The following is a 20,634-nucleotide window of genomic DNA, read 5'->3' as shown; positions in this document are numbered from 1 at the left end:
ACTAATGTCTGCGCTCAGGGGTGGCGCTTTCATCTGTCTCTTTGTTGTCATGGCTGTAGGCAACGAGAAGCTTTTGCAACGTTTCCGGAATCCAGACTGGCACGTAACAAAATTCATTAGGTGAGTAATGTGCAGTTAGAAGTCTCCATCAGAAAATATATTTTTAAAGGGTATTAAAGGCTGTTGCAGGAAGCACTGATTCACTTACCACCAAGGATATATAATGCGTCAGTTAAAACTGTTTTGTACCTCAGCCCCAAAGCTTTCAGCCATGCATTTGTTTTCTTCATCAAATGATTTCTTAGAGACACCGTTCAAGTATGAAATAAGAAGGGACATGCTTCCATGTAGTTCAGGATGTTGGGTTGAAGGAAACCCTTCTTTAGAAGCATAGAAAATGTGCTTTTCTGGACTTGCCAAAACAAAACAAGCATGGTCTCTTGGGAGACATTTTTTTTATCTTACATAGGGCTTGAAAGCCACCCATCACTTGCCATTTGCTGGCTTCAGTGTCACTCAATTTTTTGCTTCTTATTCGTCAGTTTCTGTAGGCTTCCTACCACTTTGTTTGTTTGCTTCTACCCTTGAACACAGAAGCATTACTTCTGACCATCCACACCTCACTTTTTTCTTTTTGTTAAAGCAGTATACAAGTGTGTGTGTTTTCCAGTTGTCTCCCTCATGTACGTCTTCTCCTTCTGTTTTACTCTCCCAGTCCCTTCGGTTGTTTGTGTGCTTGTTCTCTGCCCTGTGTGTGCTTTCTTACCAGAGCCCCTTCTGACCATCTTCAATTGTCAGTCTGCTTGCCCCCAGCACTCCCACTGAACCTCCATTGTCTGTATGCTTGCCCCCAGCCGCTCCCACCAACCCTCCATTGCCCCCCAGTCCCTACTGCCAATTTTTCGTTGTCGTGTGGCTGCCCCAACTACTCCTGCTGAACCTTTGTTGTTTCTGTACTTGCCCTGATCCCCTTTCACTGAACTCTGTTGTCCGTGTTCTTGCCCCAGCCCCTACGATCGAACCTCCAGTGTCCGTGTAACTGCCCCCAGCCCCTCTCTCCAACCCTCTGTTATCTATATAGTTGCCACAGCCCCTCCTGTAGAACCTTGTCCATCTGCTTGCCCCAGCCCCTCCCTTCTACCACCCTCCTGACCTTACGTTTCCGTGCTCTTGCCCCCAAACCCACCTGCTAAACCTCTGTTGTCCGTGTGCTTGCCTCCAGCTGACCGTCCACTGTTGGTGTGGTTGCCAGTCCGGTCCCCCCCTTCTCCATTGCCCTCGTAGTTGCACCGTCCCTCCCACCTACTCATTGCTGTCTGCGTGGTTTTCACCCACCCTCCTTAGTCTGTCTGCTTGCCCCAGCCCATCACCCACACTCTCCGTTGACCATTTGCTTGACCCACACCCTCCCACCCTCTCTCCATTAACTGCGTGCTACCCTATCCCCTTTAGCCTGTCCTCTCCCACCACCAGTGTCCTTCCCTCCCTCCGTGTTGCCTGGTAGGGAGCACATGGCTAGAAATCGAAAAAAAAGAAATGTGCAATGTCGCAAACAGAGCTAAAACGCATTAGCACTGGTTGTGTCATAGCGCCTTGTTTTTGTTTTAGCCATGGTGCACAGCATTCGAGCTGCTGTACAAGATTGGCTAAGTCTGTGCATCTTGGCTAAGAAACATTGCTAAAAACAGTAGCTCTCGTAGATGAGACTTATGGGCTTTGCCAATGCTGTTTTTTTTTAAGTCAGCTCACCACTAAACTCAACAACACCTACAGGAGCATTCCAATACATTATTCATATCGTTTTTTTTCCTGGTGACAGAAAATTTATGTTTGCAGCCTTCATGTTACATTTAGCTTGAATGTGATGAACTATCAGAGGCGATACAACGAATGGCCCCTGATTAAATATACAAGGCTACTGCAGATACTATGGGGCTGCCATTCGGATATTAATGTCACCTTTAGATTAATTTGCAGCCCTGCAGCCCTAATTGTGAAAAAAACGTTCTTTGTAAATCATGCAAACACACGTATGCAGGCGCTTGTTTCAGGAAACAGCCCTGGGTGATTCATTTTTAGAACCTACCCTTCCATTTGCAAAAGATTAAAGTGAGCGGCCCCAGCAAGGAGAGCCGAGTTGAAGAAAAAATGTAAAAGTTTATTCCAAATCATTTTCATTAAGGACCTCCGCGGCCTCAACGTGTACCACGGATAGGTGAACAAGGCCAGAAAAACAAGTCAGTTGTGTGTTAAAAATTACATTTATTCAGAAAGAAACACACAGAAAGTAAGAATATCAGAAAGTAGCGTGGACAGCCTTTGCCATACATTTCTGGAGAACTATACAGATCTCTAAATGTTACTGTGATATATTCCTTTTTCTTTTCCAACATGGAGGAAGTACAATAACAGTGTCATTTTAGAATAATGTGTACATGGCAGCAGTCTAGAAGGCATTGTTTGCATACAAACACAGGTGTAGAGAAGACTGTCATACAGAGGCTTTTTAAGCAACAACCACAGCAAACGTGTTCATCAACCACACAGGCGAAGGTGGAGCCCCCTTAAGGCAGCAGTGTGTAGCCAGGTTCCTGTCTCTGTGGGCTAGCATGTGGCCTAGTGTGGGCCTATCGGATCAGTGGGAGGCGTGTTTATGGTCTTGCAAGTAAAGATTGGTCTGAGGAAGACAGGGGGCTACTTGACAATCCACACCCCACCACAGAACTTTTTTTAAAAGTGCTACATGAAGGTGAAAAGCAGAGGTCTCATCTTCACCCCCTATCCTATGATACAAAAAACACAAACGTTGTGGCAACCAAGCAATGCATCAACTACAGCAAAGCTTTTCTGTATGCTACTGTTCCACTAGTGGGGTGCATTCCTGAATTACCGCTCTATAGAACGAGGCGAGGTTAAGCAGAACAAGGGAGGGTGTAGCCAAACTTAATTGTAATAATGAGGATGGGCAGCTACAGCAACGTGCAACAATTTTAAATATGCCCTCCCACTTAAAGTGTAAACACCAACATGCCTCTGCTTGGATTTGGAAAGATAAAAAGTGGGTGATTCCCATTATGCACAGGCACACCAGTAGCATATGGCTATAGTTTGTTTCAAAAGTGACATCTGTAGGTAAAATGTTGCAGCGAGGAGGTGTGCAGTGTATATGTCCATGGGGTATATACCTTTTCTAAGACCTATCTTAGGAGAAAGCCCTATGATTGAAGCTACACCATTGTAACCCCCATCTGCAGCCCTCTAAATATTATTGGGTGCATGAAGAAAGACCCTTCTAATAATTTAACAACCACTCCAGATGTTTCGGACCGACTCATTTTGGACTCTCCTCCTTTTCCCGATGACTAGCTCACCAGAGTTAAATAAGTGATGCCCAATACTTTGCTTTGTTATACATTTGCTAGGACATTTATTTACCCTCTTCCTCCAATCACAACAACCAAAAGAAATGCCTACATGTTACACACAACCAATCAGTTGAGATTTGTCTTTAGGTTTGTCAAGTGAGTTTGTTGCTCGGTCAGGGAGAATGTGGTCTGCCAAATGTCAGGGCCACTTTTCGATCTTATTCTTGTGCTTTATAAGGTGTAGAGGAATATTCGCTATCCCAAGTGACAAATTCCTTTTGCTAGTGTTAACCACTGTGTAGAAATATTAACCCATTCTGGCAGAGAAAGATGATGCCCTCAATGAAACATGGTTTGCTGAAAAACAGGTGACCACCATGTGAAACTCAAGAAAATGCCTACGCCGACAGTAGTGGGGAATATAAAATCACAAACCTTGACAGGACAGAATATCATTACAACAATGCAAAGGGGCAACATATCGAAAGGTAAATGCACAGAGAGAGGTAAGGATTTACCATTCTTATCTTCACATTCACACACCTTGGAGATCTATATCATCTAGGTATGTGGAATTAGGTATAGGAATATATAGAAACGTACATTATATCTTGCCACTCAATATTGTAACGATACTCTGCTCCATCGAGAGTTAGGACTTGATATTCCCAACCTACATTCCCTACACCATGATTTCAAGACTTTGCCCAGTAGCATAACCAGTGTGCCACAGGCCCTAGTGCAAGCAATGAAATGCACCCTCTTCCCCGCTGACTGAATTATAAAATACAGCAATAATCAGGGTTCGGTATGCCCCTCAGGCCTCGGTGCCACTGCACCTTTAGCACCAGTGGAAGCTACGCCCCTAGCTTTGTCTGCCAATTTAATGTATGTAATGCTATGGGCTTAATACATTGGACTGTTACCCTTTATGAGATGACACTGAAAGATCGTGTTTAATGGTAGAGTATCCTCATGCACTTTAAATCCTTTTCACCAGGCCACAGACTACAAGGTTTAAACATGGTGCGCGTGCGCTTCCAATCACTTGTTAAGAAAACATGCAGGTGCACGTGTAACAAAGCGGGCTTTCTCCCATCGTTCAAGAAGAAATGTCAAGCTCCCAAAGTCTGACTTTAGTTGTCCAAGTCAATAGGTCTACACTCTGCTTTTATGCTCATGGACAAGCTATGGTTATACGTGGTTTCCGCAAGGTCAGTAGTAATGGTCTTAGCTTTCAGGATCAGTGCAACCAATTACAGTTAGGTTATCAGGGCCACTGAACCAAGACATTACAGTAAGCTTAAAGTGCTATCGTCCATTTCAATTAACCAATCAAAAGCGCGGTATACTGAAACGGAAGCATGACAAGGCTTTCATCTGTAAAAAGGCTTCTCACAGGGTAAGAACACGTTTACATTCATTCATGAATATTATATGGATAAAAAACATGTAAAAGGGAAAAAACACAAAACCTCCACAAAGCAGTGGGACTTTGCATTGCCATTGTTAAAAACATTAAAATACACTGGCTGCGTAAAGTCTGATATGGGTGGATAAAGACTCCATTTCGTTTTTATTTATTGTGATAAATAATAATAACTTGTAGTGTTATCGGATTTAAATGACGCTATAAGAACAAATAATCAAAAATAAACTGTTTATCAAAATAAATGATGTTTGCAAATGTAACTATGAATAAATCTCACGTAAAGATTTGGAAGAGCAAAAGACAATCCGTCTCAAATCCAATGTTTACCCAATTTTTACGCACTGGTGTCCAAGCGCTGCACTAGGATGTGATCTGCGTGGATGCCATGGGCTCAACTGAGAGAGGGAAAGCATACCTTGTAATGTGAGTGAGTGAGGGCTAGGATGGCATTTGCGTGACCGATGGGACCCTCCATATTTCGTGAAAACGGGTGCCACACACGGATCTTTACAAACCGACTTAGGCAAAAGGCAGACACAAGAATAAATAACCGGTGAGGGTGACTTGTGCACTGCAAGACGAATGAGCTGCATCTTCAGAGTGAACGTAGAGATCAGAAAGGAATGTATAAATGTAACATTTAGTGCCACACTCTTTTTTTAGGCAAAATTTCCTTCACTACTATCAAAAACAATGCATATAAAGACCCCCCCGCCCGATAATGTATATATTTATACAAGTCAATGACACATGTATAACCATAACCAAATACTCCACTGTCCATTAATTTACATTTGCATAGAAAGGGAAATAAAACAAGAATGCACAGTATATAAAACACAATATCCTTTTCTTTGGGCAGTCAGTGCTGTGCTCCTTCGGTAGAAGTCAGTCGGGTCCAGCGGCAGATCGAAAGGTTCCATCCTAGCTTCCGATCGAACACGACTGTGATTGGCATTTGTACAAAAAGGAAGGTGGTTGTGCCAGGAAGCGCGGTCGGCCTTCTTCACGGGCCGTTCACATCGCCTGCATCAATTAGAGAAGAGAAATGTCAGGCGGTTTCATCTCCCCTGGAAGCCTCACTGCTGGTGTGCAATGAGGCGAGTCAGAGGGTCTGACAATCTGGATTGCAAACTTGCTTGGCAAGATTATATTCACAAAGCCTATGGGTTGAAGAAGCTTCATGTGTGCATGCAGTAAGTAGTCAGTGCATATTTATTTTATCGTAATCTGGTGTGATTGCGTGTGCCACAAATTTAAACAAGCATTGGCAAATCCAATAGTTCTGGCGTTAGCCGCCAGCCTTCTGGCAATTCTGGTCTTGCTATGTTTTTTGCAACACCTTATTTTTAAAAAAAACTAATTTTCTACAGGCCGAAAAGGTTTTTTCGTCTCAACCTCCCTCCCCCACACCCACACCCATTACCATAGTATCCCTTGGCACTAAAGGGAACTACTCAAAAAGCCAATCAGCCTGGCATTGGCTGCAAGGGAAGTGGGGGAGGGAGGGCTAGATACAAAGCAGGCAAGAAAGACAGAAGGCAAGAAAGAAAGAATGAACAAGAGAAGGACACAAAAAAAGGGAAAAAACTAAGAAAGGGAGATGGAAAGAGAAGGCAAAAATGACAAGGTAAGAAAAAACGAGAAGGAAAGAAAAAAGGAAACAATGAAGGAAAAAGAAAGAAAGTAGGAAGGAAGGAAAAAAGAAGAAAAGGGGCGGAGAGAAGGAAAGAAAGAGAGAAGACAAAAGAATGAAAGAAGGAAAGAGAAAGTAGAGATAGAAGGAAAAAGAGAAGGAATGAGAGAGGGAAAGAGGAAATAAAGAAAAAAACTTAAAAAGAAGGCAGGGAACTAAGAAAGAAAGGGAAGAAAGAAAGGGAGAAGGAAAGTAAGAAAGAGAAGGAAAGAGAAGGAAAGAGTGAAGGAAAGAGAAGGAAAGAAGGAAACTAAAGAAAAGAAATGAGAAAAGGAAGAAAAGAAATAAATTGAAAAGGCAAGAGGAAAAAAGACAGAAGAAAAGAAAAAAGAAATTAAATAGGAAAAAAGAAATAAGGAAAGAAAAAGGAGAATGAAAGAATGAGGTTAAGAAAGAAAGACATACAGAAAGAAGGAAAGGCAAAAGTAAAATGAAGATAACTTAGTACAGGACAGTTTCAAACGGACACGAGATGATGTGCTGTGAAACAGCAGGAGGCAGAAAATCTAAACACTACAAATGGAATTTACAACAGCACCGGCAGGAGATCTGATAAAGAAGAAATGTTCATCAGAAGCATTCTGCTGTCACGTCAGGTTCTACCCACAAAGGCAACATACTAAGACATTATAAAAGAAAAAGAAATACACTGACACTGAAGGGATCAAGCTTGTGTGAGGATGTGCTCCTTGTGAGAGAGTAAAATGCATTTTCAGTGGTTTAATAAGGCCGAAATACTCCCCTATGTTATAGTCTGTCGTCGGCGGAAGCAAAAATTTAATGACACAACAACAGACCAATGGATGAAGGGGGTGCCTGAAAGCCACTATATAAATGTCTATTATACAAATTTTGGTAAAATCAAAAGGTCTTGGCTAATGCCAGATGTAAATAGGGGTGATTGAAGGGTGAACAACTTAGTATAACTTGCAACACACGAGTGATGAAGCTCAGCAATTGTTGTAGGTGTTGAGGGTACATCTATAATCTGTGCCCTGCAGGTCACTGCTTTGCTAGACAGGCTCGGAAAAAATTATCACTGGAGGGGTAGCAGATTTGATGAGGGTTTCAGATATAGCTGAAGGGAAGCCGGTGGTTCTTTGGGGTTTTACTGATGATGAGTTGAAGATGTAGCAAAAACTCAGATGTCCAATTTAAATCAGCCAACAGAGACACGGAAAATTCAAATCCCTATGAAATTATCTTGTTATCACTGAAAAAAAAACCAAAGTTTAAAGGGACGCTATAGTTGGGTATGGTAATACGCATGGCCTTTGGCGTTGGCGTTACGTATGGTAAAAAATATTACTTTATGTTAAATAAACCCTAGAAATTTACTGAAAAAACAAAGGAAAATGTGAAGTTATAGTTAGGTATAATAATAACATCTTAATTTGAATGAAAAGAAAACCTTTGAAATTTACAAAAAAAAAAACAAAGGTTAACAAGACGTTACAGTTATGTGAAAATGTCAGTTAAAACATACCGTTTCATGAAGAATCGTCACACAGCACCAAAGTTATGAGAAAACAAAAATGGCTTTGCTACGGAAACGCAGACCTAACTATAACAACCTTGTTATATATATATATATATATATATATATATATATTCACTTAAAAAACCATAGGTTTCACAAATGTTATAGTTAGGTGGATATTTCACTCGTAAAAAACCAATGAAATTCCCCCGTTATAGTTACTTCAGATAACTATAACTCGCGCGCCCGCAATCCTCTGCTCATGACGTCACATATTACATTACTCATGACATGGTCAGTGGCATCACTCTTGACATCACTGATGACATCATCCTTGTGATAGAGTGGCGGTCGCGCGAGTTATAGTTATCTGAAGTAACTATAACGGGGGAATTTCATTGGTTTTTTACGAGTGAAATATCCACCTAACTATAACATGTGTGAAACCTATGGTTTTTTAAGTGAATTTGCAAGGTTTTTTAAATGCTAATTCCTAACTATAACGTGTGTGAAACCTATGGTTTCTTCAATGAATTTGTATGGTTTTTTAAATGCTAAGTTATGTATGTATGTATTATTTTTTTTTATATATTTATTTTTCAAGAAACTACGTATTACATTTTTTTAACATTTTTTTAATGGATTTTCACAGTGCTCGCACGGTGCGCGCACACCCGCGATTTTAAAAAAAAAAATGTAAATGTTTTTTTCTGCCTTCGGGGTCCATCAGGGACCCCCTGAAAAAGGCTATGGGGGTCAGGAACTCTCTACCCTGCCCCCTTTTCACGTTCGCCACCTTCCTTTTCCACTCTCGCACTGAAAACAAACAAAATGGCGGCCGACACTTCCTGATTTCGACCGATTCGAACGTTGACTGACATGTAACAACCAATCAGAATTACGCGGGCGCACGTTAGGGTGCGCGCACGGTGCGCGGCGATAGATATGTATGTGCTTTTAAATGCAATTTTCTCAGGAACTACTTAACAGATTTACTCCATATATGCAAAAGGCACATCCCTGACCTGAGGACTACCTCTCTGCCAAATTTCAAGTAATTCTGTTCAGCCGTTCGGGCTGTACCTTCGACTAAAGGTCCTATGGGAAAATGCATGGGGAAAACGCGTTTTGGGACCCCCCTTTTTTCTCGGCCCCTGCTTGACGAATCCCCCCGAGACCTTCAGGGTAGGAGCTGAGCGGAGCGCCCCATTAGTTTTGAAAATTTCGCGAAGATTCGTCAACCGGCGCCAAAGTTATTCAAAGTAGAATTTTGAGATTTCCTATGGAAACACGGTCCTAACTATAACTATCTACTGGCGACCGCCATAGATAAATATATTTATATATATATATTTATATTTATAGTTATGAAAATTCACCTGTTACATAAAAAAATAGAACATCTGGGATCAGACAATGAAAGAGGAATTATGGATTTATTGACAGGCAACTACATAGAGATATTACTAACTTTGAAAGAGTTAGAAGGACTCTCTGATCCAGAGAAAGAAGTGATGGGCAATGAAGATCCAGTGGATCTCCCAGAAAATATGGACATTGCACAGAAAAGTGTCAAGAGCAATTTACAAAAAATGTAATTCACAAGGTCCTGATTTAAGACAATGTAACCTGACTTCAAAACAATGGAAGGCCAATTCAGATCTAAAGAGCGATGATTCAGTCATAATCAAACCTTCAGATAAAGGCGGTAATGTTGTGTTATTTAATAAAGAACAATATCAGAAAAAAACCCTGAAACAACTAACAATGAAGGACCGTGACTTAGGGATACTATGAGAAGAATGTACACATTTTCATGGATTGCTAATGAAATGGAGGACAAAAGGAATCTTGGAAGAAGAGGACTTCAAATTTATGTATTGTGAATATCCTGGGACACTAACACTTCATCACCTATCGGTGCATAAGAATACATCAGAACCATCAGGGAGACCAATAGGATATTCCAAGAACAGCTTACTAGAAAATACATCAACGTATATAGATTGCTTTCTAAATCCCTTTGTAAAAGATCTAAATTCCTATGTACAAGACACTAAAGACTTTCTACGGATTATATCTAGTATCCAACGGGGAGAAAATATGTTAACAAGCTTATATACAAGCATTGCACATGGGACAGGATTAGAGGCTATACAATATTTGCCTTAACAATAATATCTTTTTATTTTCAGTAAATTTATATCAGCAATTGCAGGGGACTGCCATGGACATGTGCTTCGCCTCCAGCTACGCAAACTTGTTCGGGGGCTGGTGGGAGAAGCACGTGGCCTAGGCAGGGAGTAATGAGAAATGGTTGGATAACATAATCCTTTGGGTTCGATATAAAGATGATCTTTTTCTAATTTGGAAGGGAACACAACTAGAGGCAAAAGAGTATATCTCCTGTCTTGATCAGAATAATTTAAATCTGCAATTTACAGAATGCATAAGTGACTCAGAGGTGGCATATTTAGACTTGATGGTATACATTGAGAATAGCAAAGTGCAGACAAAGCTGCATCGCAAACCCACTGCAGGAAACAGCATATTACATGCAGAAAGCCTCCATCCACGTAGTGTAATCAGGAGTTTCCCATATGGAGAGCTATTGCGTATAAAACGTAACTGTACTGGATCTGAAGAGTATGTTAACGCAAAAAATGCAGCCCTCCTAAGATTTGAAGGGAGAGGCTACGGGGCGGGGGCCGGCGCGTGTGATTTGTTCCACCGACTGAAGTAACCCTTGAACAGCTATCCGCGCTCCTGTGATTGAATTATACGTTACTCCGTCCCCCGCACCTTCATCTCACTGCTAACTAAATATTACGTAACCTGGGCCTGATGATGGCCTAACTTGACTACAGGCCTGAAACGCTGTCGACTTCCACAGTGAAACTCCTGGCGCCTTTATATACTGGATATCCTTCCTTACTTGTCTTTATTCATGTACCATTAATTGCCTGGGTATCTTGGAATGTGGAACGAATTTTAATGTCACTTACCTTTGTTGCGCCCACCACAATCACTGTATATACCACATCACGTGTCGCTTGCGCCGCCACTAAAACTTCACGAGCACTTGTGCACAGTATGTTATTGCTTACATGTCATTTTATGTAATGCAGTGCTACCGCCTCATGTGCTTGTACATATGAAGTTTAATATGTCCAACATGATCAGCAATTGAAATACAGATCTCTTGAAAAAATGTCTCCCTGGCTTTCTCCCCTTTTGATTTAATTCATGTTAATTAACTGCCCAGTATACTTGTACGCAAAATAATACCCTAGTTTGAGACACTGTTGTTTGTTACATAGAGATTAGGCTTATCAACATTGGAGATAGCCAGGGTACCTAATACTGTTGTGTGGAGTTTAGGAGTTATGTAGCAGAGGTATTCCCTTTGTTGGGAAACCTAGAACAATGGCACCTTGGAAATAGAGGTAGTGTGAGTGTTTACACAAAGGTCAGCACACAGACACACAAAGTGTTTCTGGTGGAGATGGTAAAGGAGAGAGGTGAACTGAAAAAGTTGGTAGGTAGGCGGTGTTGGGGAAATGGCTTGTGGGTTGATGACACCATAGGAGGACTTCAGACTTTACCCATTTAGCTTAAGCTCCCTTGTTACACTTTACTCTCCAGCTAAGCAGTTGGCAATTCAATGTAGTTCAATAGTTCAGTTTGAGCTGGGTAGTGGTGCTATTGGTGTGTAAATGCAGTCAGGCAGAGATCCATGAGAAGATGCATACAGAGAATACAAATGTTAAAAAAGATTGAACCAGTGTGTTACTCCCTCACTGACTTGCAGAATTCTGAGACAAAAGAAAGTGTTACTTACCTTCATTACCAATATTTTGGGTGGATTCTCTAGCTACCTGCAGAATTGCCCCAGATGCCAGCCTGAATCCAGAAATGTTGCAATAACTCTCCTGCTCCGGTAGGTGGCGCTATGATCACAGACTACTCAGATACCTCCCTAGGTTAGAAGTCACAAGCATAAATGGCACCACCTTGTGATCTGTTGTCAGATCTTGTCCTTTTGTCTCTCCTTTCAGAGGCAAAGACAAGCCTGACAAAGTAAAAGCAACGCAATGCATAAAACCAAACTCTGTTAAGTGTTAACAGCACCACAGTCCCCATCCCCAGGAATGGGGTGGTGGTCATGTCAGTGAGGAATCGGCAGGTAGATATAGTATCCAACAGAAAGATTGTTTCTGAAGGTAATACCAAAGCAGTTCTCTACTGAAGAGTCATAGGATTTAAATGGGCAAAAAAACATCACCATAGCAAGAACACAAAATTATTTAGACTAGTCACTGGTGGAGAAGGAAGAACAACCTAAAGAGCACAACTAAGTGACCGCCCTGAAAAAAAGGTAGCAACCCAAAAGCAGTAGCATTTAAAACAGGGTGAAGCTAAACCTGAGGGATGTGCCCTGGTCTCCAGACAGTAGCTGACAAATATAACAGGGAAATCATAGAAGACAATAGGAAAGCGCCCAGATAGAATAGCCCAAAATCTTGTGGTCCAACAGACCAAAAATGGGCTACTTCCATAAAGACGCACCAAAAGCAAGTCACCCCAAAAAAACAGGAAAGAAAGGGTTGCATTTCAGGCCTCAACATTCCCAAATTAGAAAAAAGCCAGACAGTGCCAAAACAAGAAAAACACATCTAGATATGAAGAACTCCAGGAGGGTGCTTCTCGGCAACAGCAGATAGCAGCACCCCTCTGTGACAGCAAAGGAAACAGAATCAACAACCTTGAAGGCTCAACACAACCCCCTCAGCAAGAGAAAGCAGATGTCAGTGGAGAACAAAACAGTAAGGGTTGGCTGCCCTAAGTCAGAAAGCATCAACTAGTAATTTAACTAAACAAAACTCACATCGAAGCAAATCTAAATGAGAGCAAAACTCTGCGCTTCCTATCCTAACTTACAACAACAGAATGGAAAAGACTTCAAGAGTCACTAAAACCTCTTGTAGACAAAAAGGAAGGGAGAGTGGGGAGGTCATCTAATATGGTAAGCAACACGCCATGTACTGGTCAGTACATGTTAGATGGACTCTACAATTACAGTCAACAGGAGAGCAGAAAAAGCATCAGGTACAATCTAATGATTCACAACAAAATCATGTAGTAAGACATAGGCCGCGGGGATGGACAACTGAAGCTCAGTACAGAAGAACATAAGTCCCTCAAATCTGAAGCAGGGCCCAAAGGAAGTCACCGGGACTACCAATATGGGGATACAGTATCAAAAGAGCAGAACTAAACTTCTTAGAATGGACCAATCAGAAGGAATAAGTCTAGATATAGTATATCATATGCTAAGAGGGGGAGAATATGTGTTGGAAACTCCTTCCGAAGGGACTATCTCCGAGAACCTTAGGGAACAGAATCTGCGAAATTCCAAAGTGAGCACCATAAGAAAACCTTTCCATTTCAATACACATGGCCGTGTGCATAAGCACTAGAACAGTGACAGTGTTGAGGTGGAGCCCAATAGAAAGGCCCTCAAGCTACATCAAGAAACATCAAAGGCAACACAGACCACTCCAGCACCAAAGAGCATGGAAGGGTGATGCAGAAAGGGCAATAAAGCAGCTGGATTCCTACAGCTAAAGCCATAGGCACCATGAGCCTGCCTCTGCAATCTCTACAATCCCTGAAAGGAAAAATCAGCTACTTACAAAGGGAAAAGTAAGCTTCAACCTGTAACCCCCCCCCCCCCCCGGACATACTCTGCCTGCTTCAAAACGACTGGAGCAATGAAAAGACAAGTCCAGCAAGATCAAATGCACAGCCTGCCGATAACCAGAGGGACCTACGTGAGCACTACGGTGAGATACAGAGGAGTCCATAGATCTGGCCACTGATTCCATCATGTCAGGTCAGACATAAGAAGCTGTTTAGCAACTCTAAAATGATCACAGACCACCTCAGCGAAGTACCCACTGACATGATCTAGATACAGGAAAAACATCATCATCTTCATCTTCCAAAGCGCATGGATGTATTGGGCAAAAGGGTAAGTAGCATTACAAGAGCATAAAGTAACAGCACTCAATGAGAATATTTTCATCCCGCTGCATCAAACCACTGCTGTGCTGCATACCAGAGGGCAGATTAAGACAAAGGGGAATGGATGATATTAACCCTGTGGTCTAGGGGGGATTGCCATACAGCAAGGGCAAGATGTCTAGGTTGGAACAGAAAAAAACAAGGTAACCTGGAGCTAAGCAGGAACACAATGTGTCTCAGCTGCTGACTGGTGGGGCAAAGGATGGCCAATTCCAAATGCACTTAATGGGCTCTACCAGAGCCTAGTTAAAGGGAAGCTAGAGTTCTAAAGAAAAAGGGCTAGTCTACAGAATTTCAGTAAACAAGTTGTTCCTAATCTCTGCCATGGGTAGTTAGAATTCAAGACCTTCATATGCTTGCCAAGTGTTTCATGCAATAAAGAAATGTGATCCAAAGAGAGCCCTGGGCCCATTTATGAACAACCTCAGGCTCGGATTCCAAGCCGCAGGTGTCCTGAAGGTCCTGACAAAACCATACCCTGACAGCTAAGATAATGAGACACAATCTGCTTCCATCAAGTCGGAGACAACTTTACACATGCTCCCTGAAACTATAATGCTAGACACCAAGTATACAGAAGAGTGACCAAAGGATACAGAAGTGAGAGCTGAGGATACAGAAGAGAGAGCCAAGGGTAGTGAAGAACGAGCTGAGTGCTTGGAATTCTGTGACTAAGAACATGGGGCTTGAGAAGACACATTGCCAGCAGTAGTCCCATAGCCCTGATCTATTTTGGTTGACTGGGTTACGGACACCCAAGAGTCCTTTATCGACACCAATGACAAAGTAGCTTGTAAGGCCTCTGGTTGCAAAGTATAGAGTACTGGGGCTGGAAAGGAGCTGACCAAGCGATCGAAGCCAACCTGCACCAAGGCAGAGACAACTGGTGGAGGGCAAATATATAGGGCCAGAATGTAGCCAACCAGTTGCTTATAGTTGATTGGTGCCAGGACAGCAGCCTCTGCTAACGGAGGCGCATACACTGGGCCTCAAAACTCCTTAGACAGCGAAGGCCCAGAGATGAAGAACCAGCTTTGCCTGGATAAACTCTGTCACTTACACAGGGTGAACACCAGGTTATGGAAAACTGGGAGTGGATTAAACAGCACTGGGCAAGGTGCTGGAACAGAGCCAAGCACCAGTACTGGGCCTTTACCCAGCCAGTCAGGAGCAGAGTCTGAAGATGCATTTGAGGTTGGAGGTGACGCGTGATCCTAAACTAAAGCCCTGAAGTCCAAAATGATGGCCAGATGGAAAGCACTCAACCAGATGTAAGTACAGGGTGACACAAAATGCAACCTCGACAAAGAGGACAGATTTGTCTCGGGTTTGGATAGAGATCAAGACCTGGACCTACACCACCCTTACTGCCTCCCCTGTCCATCGGAGAGACACCTGACATGTACTAGAGTCAACGAAAAAAGACATCTGAGAAAACAGTATATGGTGCTGCACAAAGTACTGAGGGAAGACATTAAAACAAGGACCAAAAAGAGTGCAGGTGACAGGACCAGAATTACTGAAAAATCTGAAAATTCAAATGAAACATTAGAGAAAAGCACATTACATCTGCGTCAAAGAGTAAGGGAGAAAGGGAACTGTCATCAGCGAGTCAGGTGGTGCTATATTTAGCTCCATGATTTCATATTCAAGCAGGTGTCACAGTTGTCTGCATACCATGGCTCCATCTAACAGTGCAGGAGAACTATTGGAAAACCAGATACAGTCGGGCACCTGGGCGAGATTCAGGAGGTTAAGAACCTGCAGGTAGAAGTATCCATCAGAAATGCTATATATATTTGTTTACAGATTTTCCTACAAAAAAAGCAACAATTAAACACTTGAGGCTCCTATGGTGGCTTATGTCTTTAATTATAGTGAGGTGGATAATAGTTTGGAAGGAAGCAAAATGACGGTGGAAGATAAGAAGGGCTAGGAAGTTGGAGTTAGTTGTGATCAGGATGTCATCTGATACTGCGACCAACGTGGTTGCAGTACTGAACTTGTGTTGGTAAGCCAACAATAGGCCTTTTGCAACCAGACACCTTGCAATGTCTGGTGGGCTTGAACTAAATGTGGGAAAATGCATTGAATCAACACAAAGGGTCAATACGTGTGCAAAGAATCAGCACAGCTGTAACTGTGCTCAGGAATGGGGGTAGCATTTGCTACTAAAATCTTAGTGCATTATTAAAAACAAAATTGCTTTTTTGGCAGATCTTCATCTGTGTAATATTAAACATGTAAAATGAAAATTATTCTAAATGATTCAAGCAAATGACTATAACAGCAAATGTGTTCAGCAATAATTCTTTTCACCTTGTATTGCTCATATGAAAAGATGAGGCCATGCACTAGGGAGTTAGTACCATAATCTGTGACATGTAAAAATAAAGGCATCTTACCTACTGTCTTCCAGTCAGATTTGCTGTAAATGTGAAATAAAAGTAATATTTTTAATAAGTGACATTTTTAATAAGTAACATCAAAAGCTCTCACAACAAATAATTTACAGAATAGAAAAAAAATCCCCACTACACATCTATTGCTTCAGAATTAAGGCAATCTGAGACAGGGAGGACTGGAAATGCATGCAATGCGTCATTTGTGGTGTGGGGAGGCGGCTATATAATCGTTTTAGACCAAATATGACTGGCCTTTCTAACTTCTTTACAAGACTAAGTAGTGGAAGGGTTGGGATATCCTAAATCAAATCTTTAGGGTTATGAATTATGTCTTGAAAACCATTACTAGTCAATAAAACTAGTTAATATTATCAATCTAACACACCATCCATTAGAAGTAAAGCCCCTTACAGTATCACCTTTCACCGCCTCCATTCTAAAGCCTTTTTAAATACACTATAAACAAACATTAGCAAAGCTAAATCGGTCTTCCTTTGTCAATACCGGGTTGACTTTTTCTAGTGTTTTTATAACACACGCATTATCAAAACCAATATCAATGGCAGCTGCCCCATTATTCTATGTTTTTGTTTATTACAGTTATACAATTCCAAGATGGCATCCATGCTGTGTTACGTGGTATGTAATGCAGTGTGGTGGCCATCTTGGAACAGTATATGTATAATACACAATAGAAAATATATAATTCCAAGATTGTCTCCATGCTGCATTTCCCTGCAATATTGCACAACAGAGCGGCCATCATGGATTTACATTTTGCTTCACACTAAGTGTAGCTACAGCTTGATACCTATCTAAAAGTTCTATGTTTCTCTTGTTTATTATAGTTATACTGCTCCAAGATGATTTGGCATAACACAGCATTGTGGCAATCCTGGAACAGTGTAACTTTAAAAAAAAAAAAAGCACTTAACAGAAAATCTAGCTACCCGTCAAACGATATTGGAATTTTCAATGCCTAAGCCACAATTGTACAAACACTGGCCTTCTCTAAACATATGTTTAAGTAACGTACACAATGCTGCTTGCAACAAGTTACAGACAGCTTAGGTGGTATGTAGAGAGAACAAAAAGGTGAATTTTAATTTAAACAAAGGCTTGTGCAAGACTCTTTATCATGGACGTTAAAGTTCATACCCACTTTACATAGAGCTCATTTAATTACATTATTCTAGAGTTGCACATTGGATTACAACACAAAGCCAAACTGACTGAAAATGCAGCAACAAAAGGTGTTCTAGGTATATGCACAAGATATATTAAAGCCCACTGTGAAAAGTTAATTTTAGACAGGTTCAAGTATGGCACCATTTTGCACAAATCAGAGGGTTTGGAGAATTGGCATTATAAATATAAGCTGCTACGATCAGCTCACTGGAAGTGACATCAAATGCTTCAAACTCAAAGACAACAACTGGATGACTTTATACAGCTGCTAAAAACTCGAGGCAGCAGAATTTGAATAAGAAAGTACTGTTTCCTAGTATATTAGGGACTAATAACTCATTTTCGTGAAAGCCTGGGTCCTTCTCTATGGTGATCTTCCACAATGTAGCTTCAGCATCATAGTGGCATGTCTTCCTGTGTTGATGGGATGGCTGAGCAGCTAATATCTTTGAAAGTGTACAGCAGACGTGATGGAAGAGAAAAAGGTATCCCTCCCTGTGGTACATCCATCATAGTAGGAGTGACAAAATGGTGGATGACTAAGCTGCAAAAGGGCTGATTACGGGTTTGGCGGACACACTGCCAGACCACCGTGGCAGCGGCCGAGAAAAGACAGACAAGCCGGTGGCATCATGAACGCTGCATTATAATTTTCCAGCGGGGCTGGCGGCGCAGTCATGATGGTGGCGAGCTTCGGCTCTGAGAAAGAGTCGTAAGCCAATGCTGGCCATACTAATGTCTCCAGCCAGTCGGGCTCACTGTTTCCGTGCACCATGTTGTGCGTAGAAATGAGTGCACCCATCGATATTGTTGGAATTGGAGGGTACAACATAGGCACCAGCCACATTAGACATGGGCTTTTGCGCCCTAGAGCCATTTTTGTGGGCTCATTACCTGCCTTTCTGCCAAGATTTTCATGGTGGTGTCACCACCATGAAAAGGTCAGCGGAAAGGCAAGTCATAAAGTGGTTGGCGGTGCAGGAGCAGGGACCGCCTCCATTGTCCGCCTCTGCCTCTTCCGTTACGGTAGCAGGAATGGTGGCAGAGGTGGCGGTCCTGACCTGCTTGTAATCTGGCAGGCGAAGTGTCACATATGTGGGCGGTCGCAACGCCAGAAAGCAACATCGGTTCATGGGCAGCCAGCATTATAATTAGGCCCGAGAGGTTATAGAAGATCCTCCACTATTCCCATCTTTTAAGACAGACTTAAAACATTGAGCTGAGTAGGACAATCTATTGATACAATCAAATATGCAGGAGTGAGTAACTTGCATTTGGCAAGTTTCAGGGGTACAACTCATAAAATAAATGGGAAAATCAAGACAATGTTTATCTCTGCCTATGATTTGTATAGATATTTCAGCTTTTTAAAAATTCACAAAATCATTTTGTCATCATTTTAATTAAATATTTCACTTAATCTTCAGATAGCACAAGGAGCAGCAGTCACCGTAGAGCCACTGTTGAACTGATTCTAGATGCCCAGAGAAACCTAGTTCATTGTGTGGCAGAAGAGCTGATAAACACATATGTGCTTTAGTTTTCAAGTGACAGTAATCGCAGAGATGTGCATAGTTTCTGACATCATTTATCACGTAGAGGGAGGACAAAGACCGAGATTAAAGCCCAGTACCCATGATACTTAGTAAGGGAATGTATATAGCCTGATGGGGTACTGTTCCTATATGGTAAAGGGATGAGGAAAGGTTGTAATAGATAGCTCTGAGGGGAATCTTCCATATTAGGAAGTGTTGCCCTCACACACCCTTGCAGGTGTCATGCTTCATCATCGGGCTGTTTAAACTTTCACTTATATAAAATTCCTTTTAGATCACAAAAATGCATATCAGTCCGGCCCAGAATTAATAACGATAGTGTATATAATGTCAATTTAGCTTGCAAAACAGAATAAAATAATGAGTTACAGTATTGTTATTTTGGAAGGACTTTTCCCTTTATGCTACACTAAGCCGCATCCGTCAAACTCATGTGACGTTAATAAAGCACTTTAAAAGGTTAACTAATATGGCCTTGATTTAATATATTACATTGCAAATAGTAATGACTAGTGACAAACTCGCAGCCATTAAGTGCTGATATATTATTCCTGACTTACCAGGCAGCTGGAAATAAAACCGACTTTGCAAAAATGTCAAAGTAAAAATTCAGTGCAGAATGCAAACGGTGCCTTTTATAAACACCTACACAAAATGCCTTCCCGTCACTTAATGAGGCATGCATAGTTCAGAAGCGCATCCACACCATAAACATTAGGAGATGCTGAACTCTCCTGAAATTAAATGGAAATTGGCACTTAAAGCTCAGTCACTAATCATTAGGCAATTCCGTCAAGTCTACACCCATCAAAACCTAAGAGGAAAATGTCAGTACATTACAATGTGCCTTTGTTTTATTTTCATTTCATTTGCCCTACATCCGGTCCTGACAAGGCCAGATCTGGGGCAGTTTCAATTAATAAAGTGACCGATTAAAGAGCTGTGCACAGTTGCTAATGATCTTTGAAAATCCATTCAAATAACTCCTATCCCTATTCTGCCTGTTTCTGCTCCTTTTTTGCTGTTGCCTGGCTAACTTTTGCTGTGTATACTTTCGCTGCAAAGGCAAGAAGAGCCCAATCCCCTAGGAAAAACTCCAACTTTCAGGAGGCAGGTGGCTCTTGCAGTTGCGTGTTTTGGGTAGGAAAAGGCCTGTACACTTTCGTGCTTTGGGTGCCAGAGGGCTCGTTTAGTGTCATGTATTAGGTAGTAGGAGTTATACTCTTGCGTGTTTTAGGTAGCAGACGGTTTGTGCAGTTACCTGTTTTTGGTGGCCGATGGCTTCTTCAGTTGCATATTTGAGGAGGCACATAGTTCATACAGTTATGTATTTTAGGTTGCAGAAGTCTTGTGAAGTTGCATGCTTTACGTGGCAGATAACTCATTCAGCTACGTGTCTTAGGCAGTACAAGGCTTGTACAGCTG

The 20,634-nt window shown here is 41.8% G+C and overlaps 1 protein-coding gene across 4 annotated transcripts in view; it reads right to left on the bottom strand.

The window, feature by feature from the left end:
* Nucleotides 1-2,242: 2,242 nt before the first annotated feature.
* The window catches only part of UTRN (utrophin), a 1,396,454-nt gene continuing 1,378,062 nt past the window's right edge, over nucleotides 2,243-20,634 (bottom strand). For all 4 annotated transcript variants that reach the window (XM_085612275.1, XM_085612279.1, XM_085612276.1 and 1 more), the window contains 2 exons: nucleotides 16,466-16,488; nucleotides 2,243-5,823 (listed from right to left, as the gene is read on the bottom strand). In XM_085612275.1, coding sequence (XP_085468401.1) covers nucleotides 16,466-16,488 — 23 coding nt within the window. In that variant the 3' untranslated portion in view covers nucleotides 2,243-5,823. The remainder of the gene's footprint in view (nucleotides 5,824-16,465; nucleotides 16,489-20,634) is intronic.

The sequence above is a fragment of the Triturus cristatus genome, chromosome 6, assembly GCF_964204655.1.
Source record: "Triturus cristatus chromosome 6, aTriCri1.1, whole genome shotgun sequence".
Classification (NCBI taxonomy): domain Eukaryota; kingdom Metazoa; phylum Chordata; class Amphibia; order Caudata; family Salamandridae; genus Triturus; species Triturus cristatus.
The sequence above is the reverse complement of the archived record's forward strand: the minus strand, read 5'-3'. Positions and strand labels throughout refer to the sequence as shown.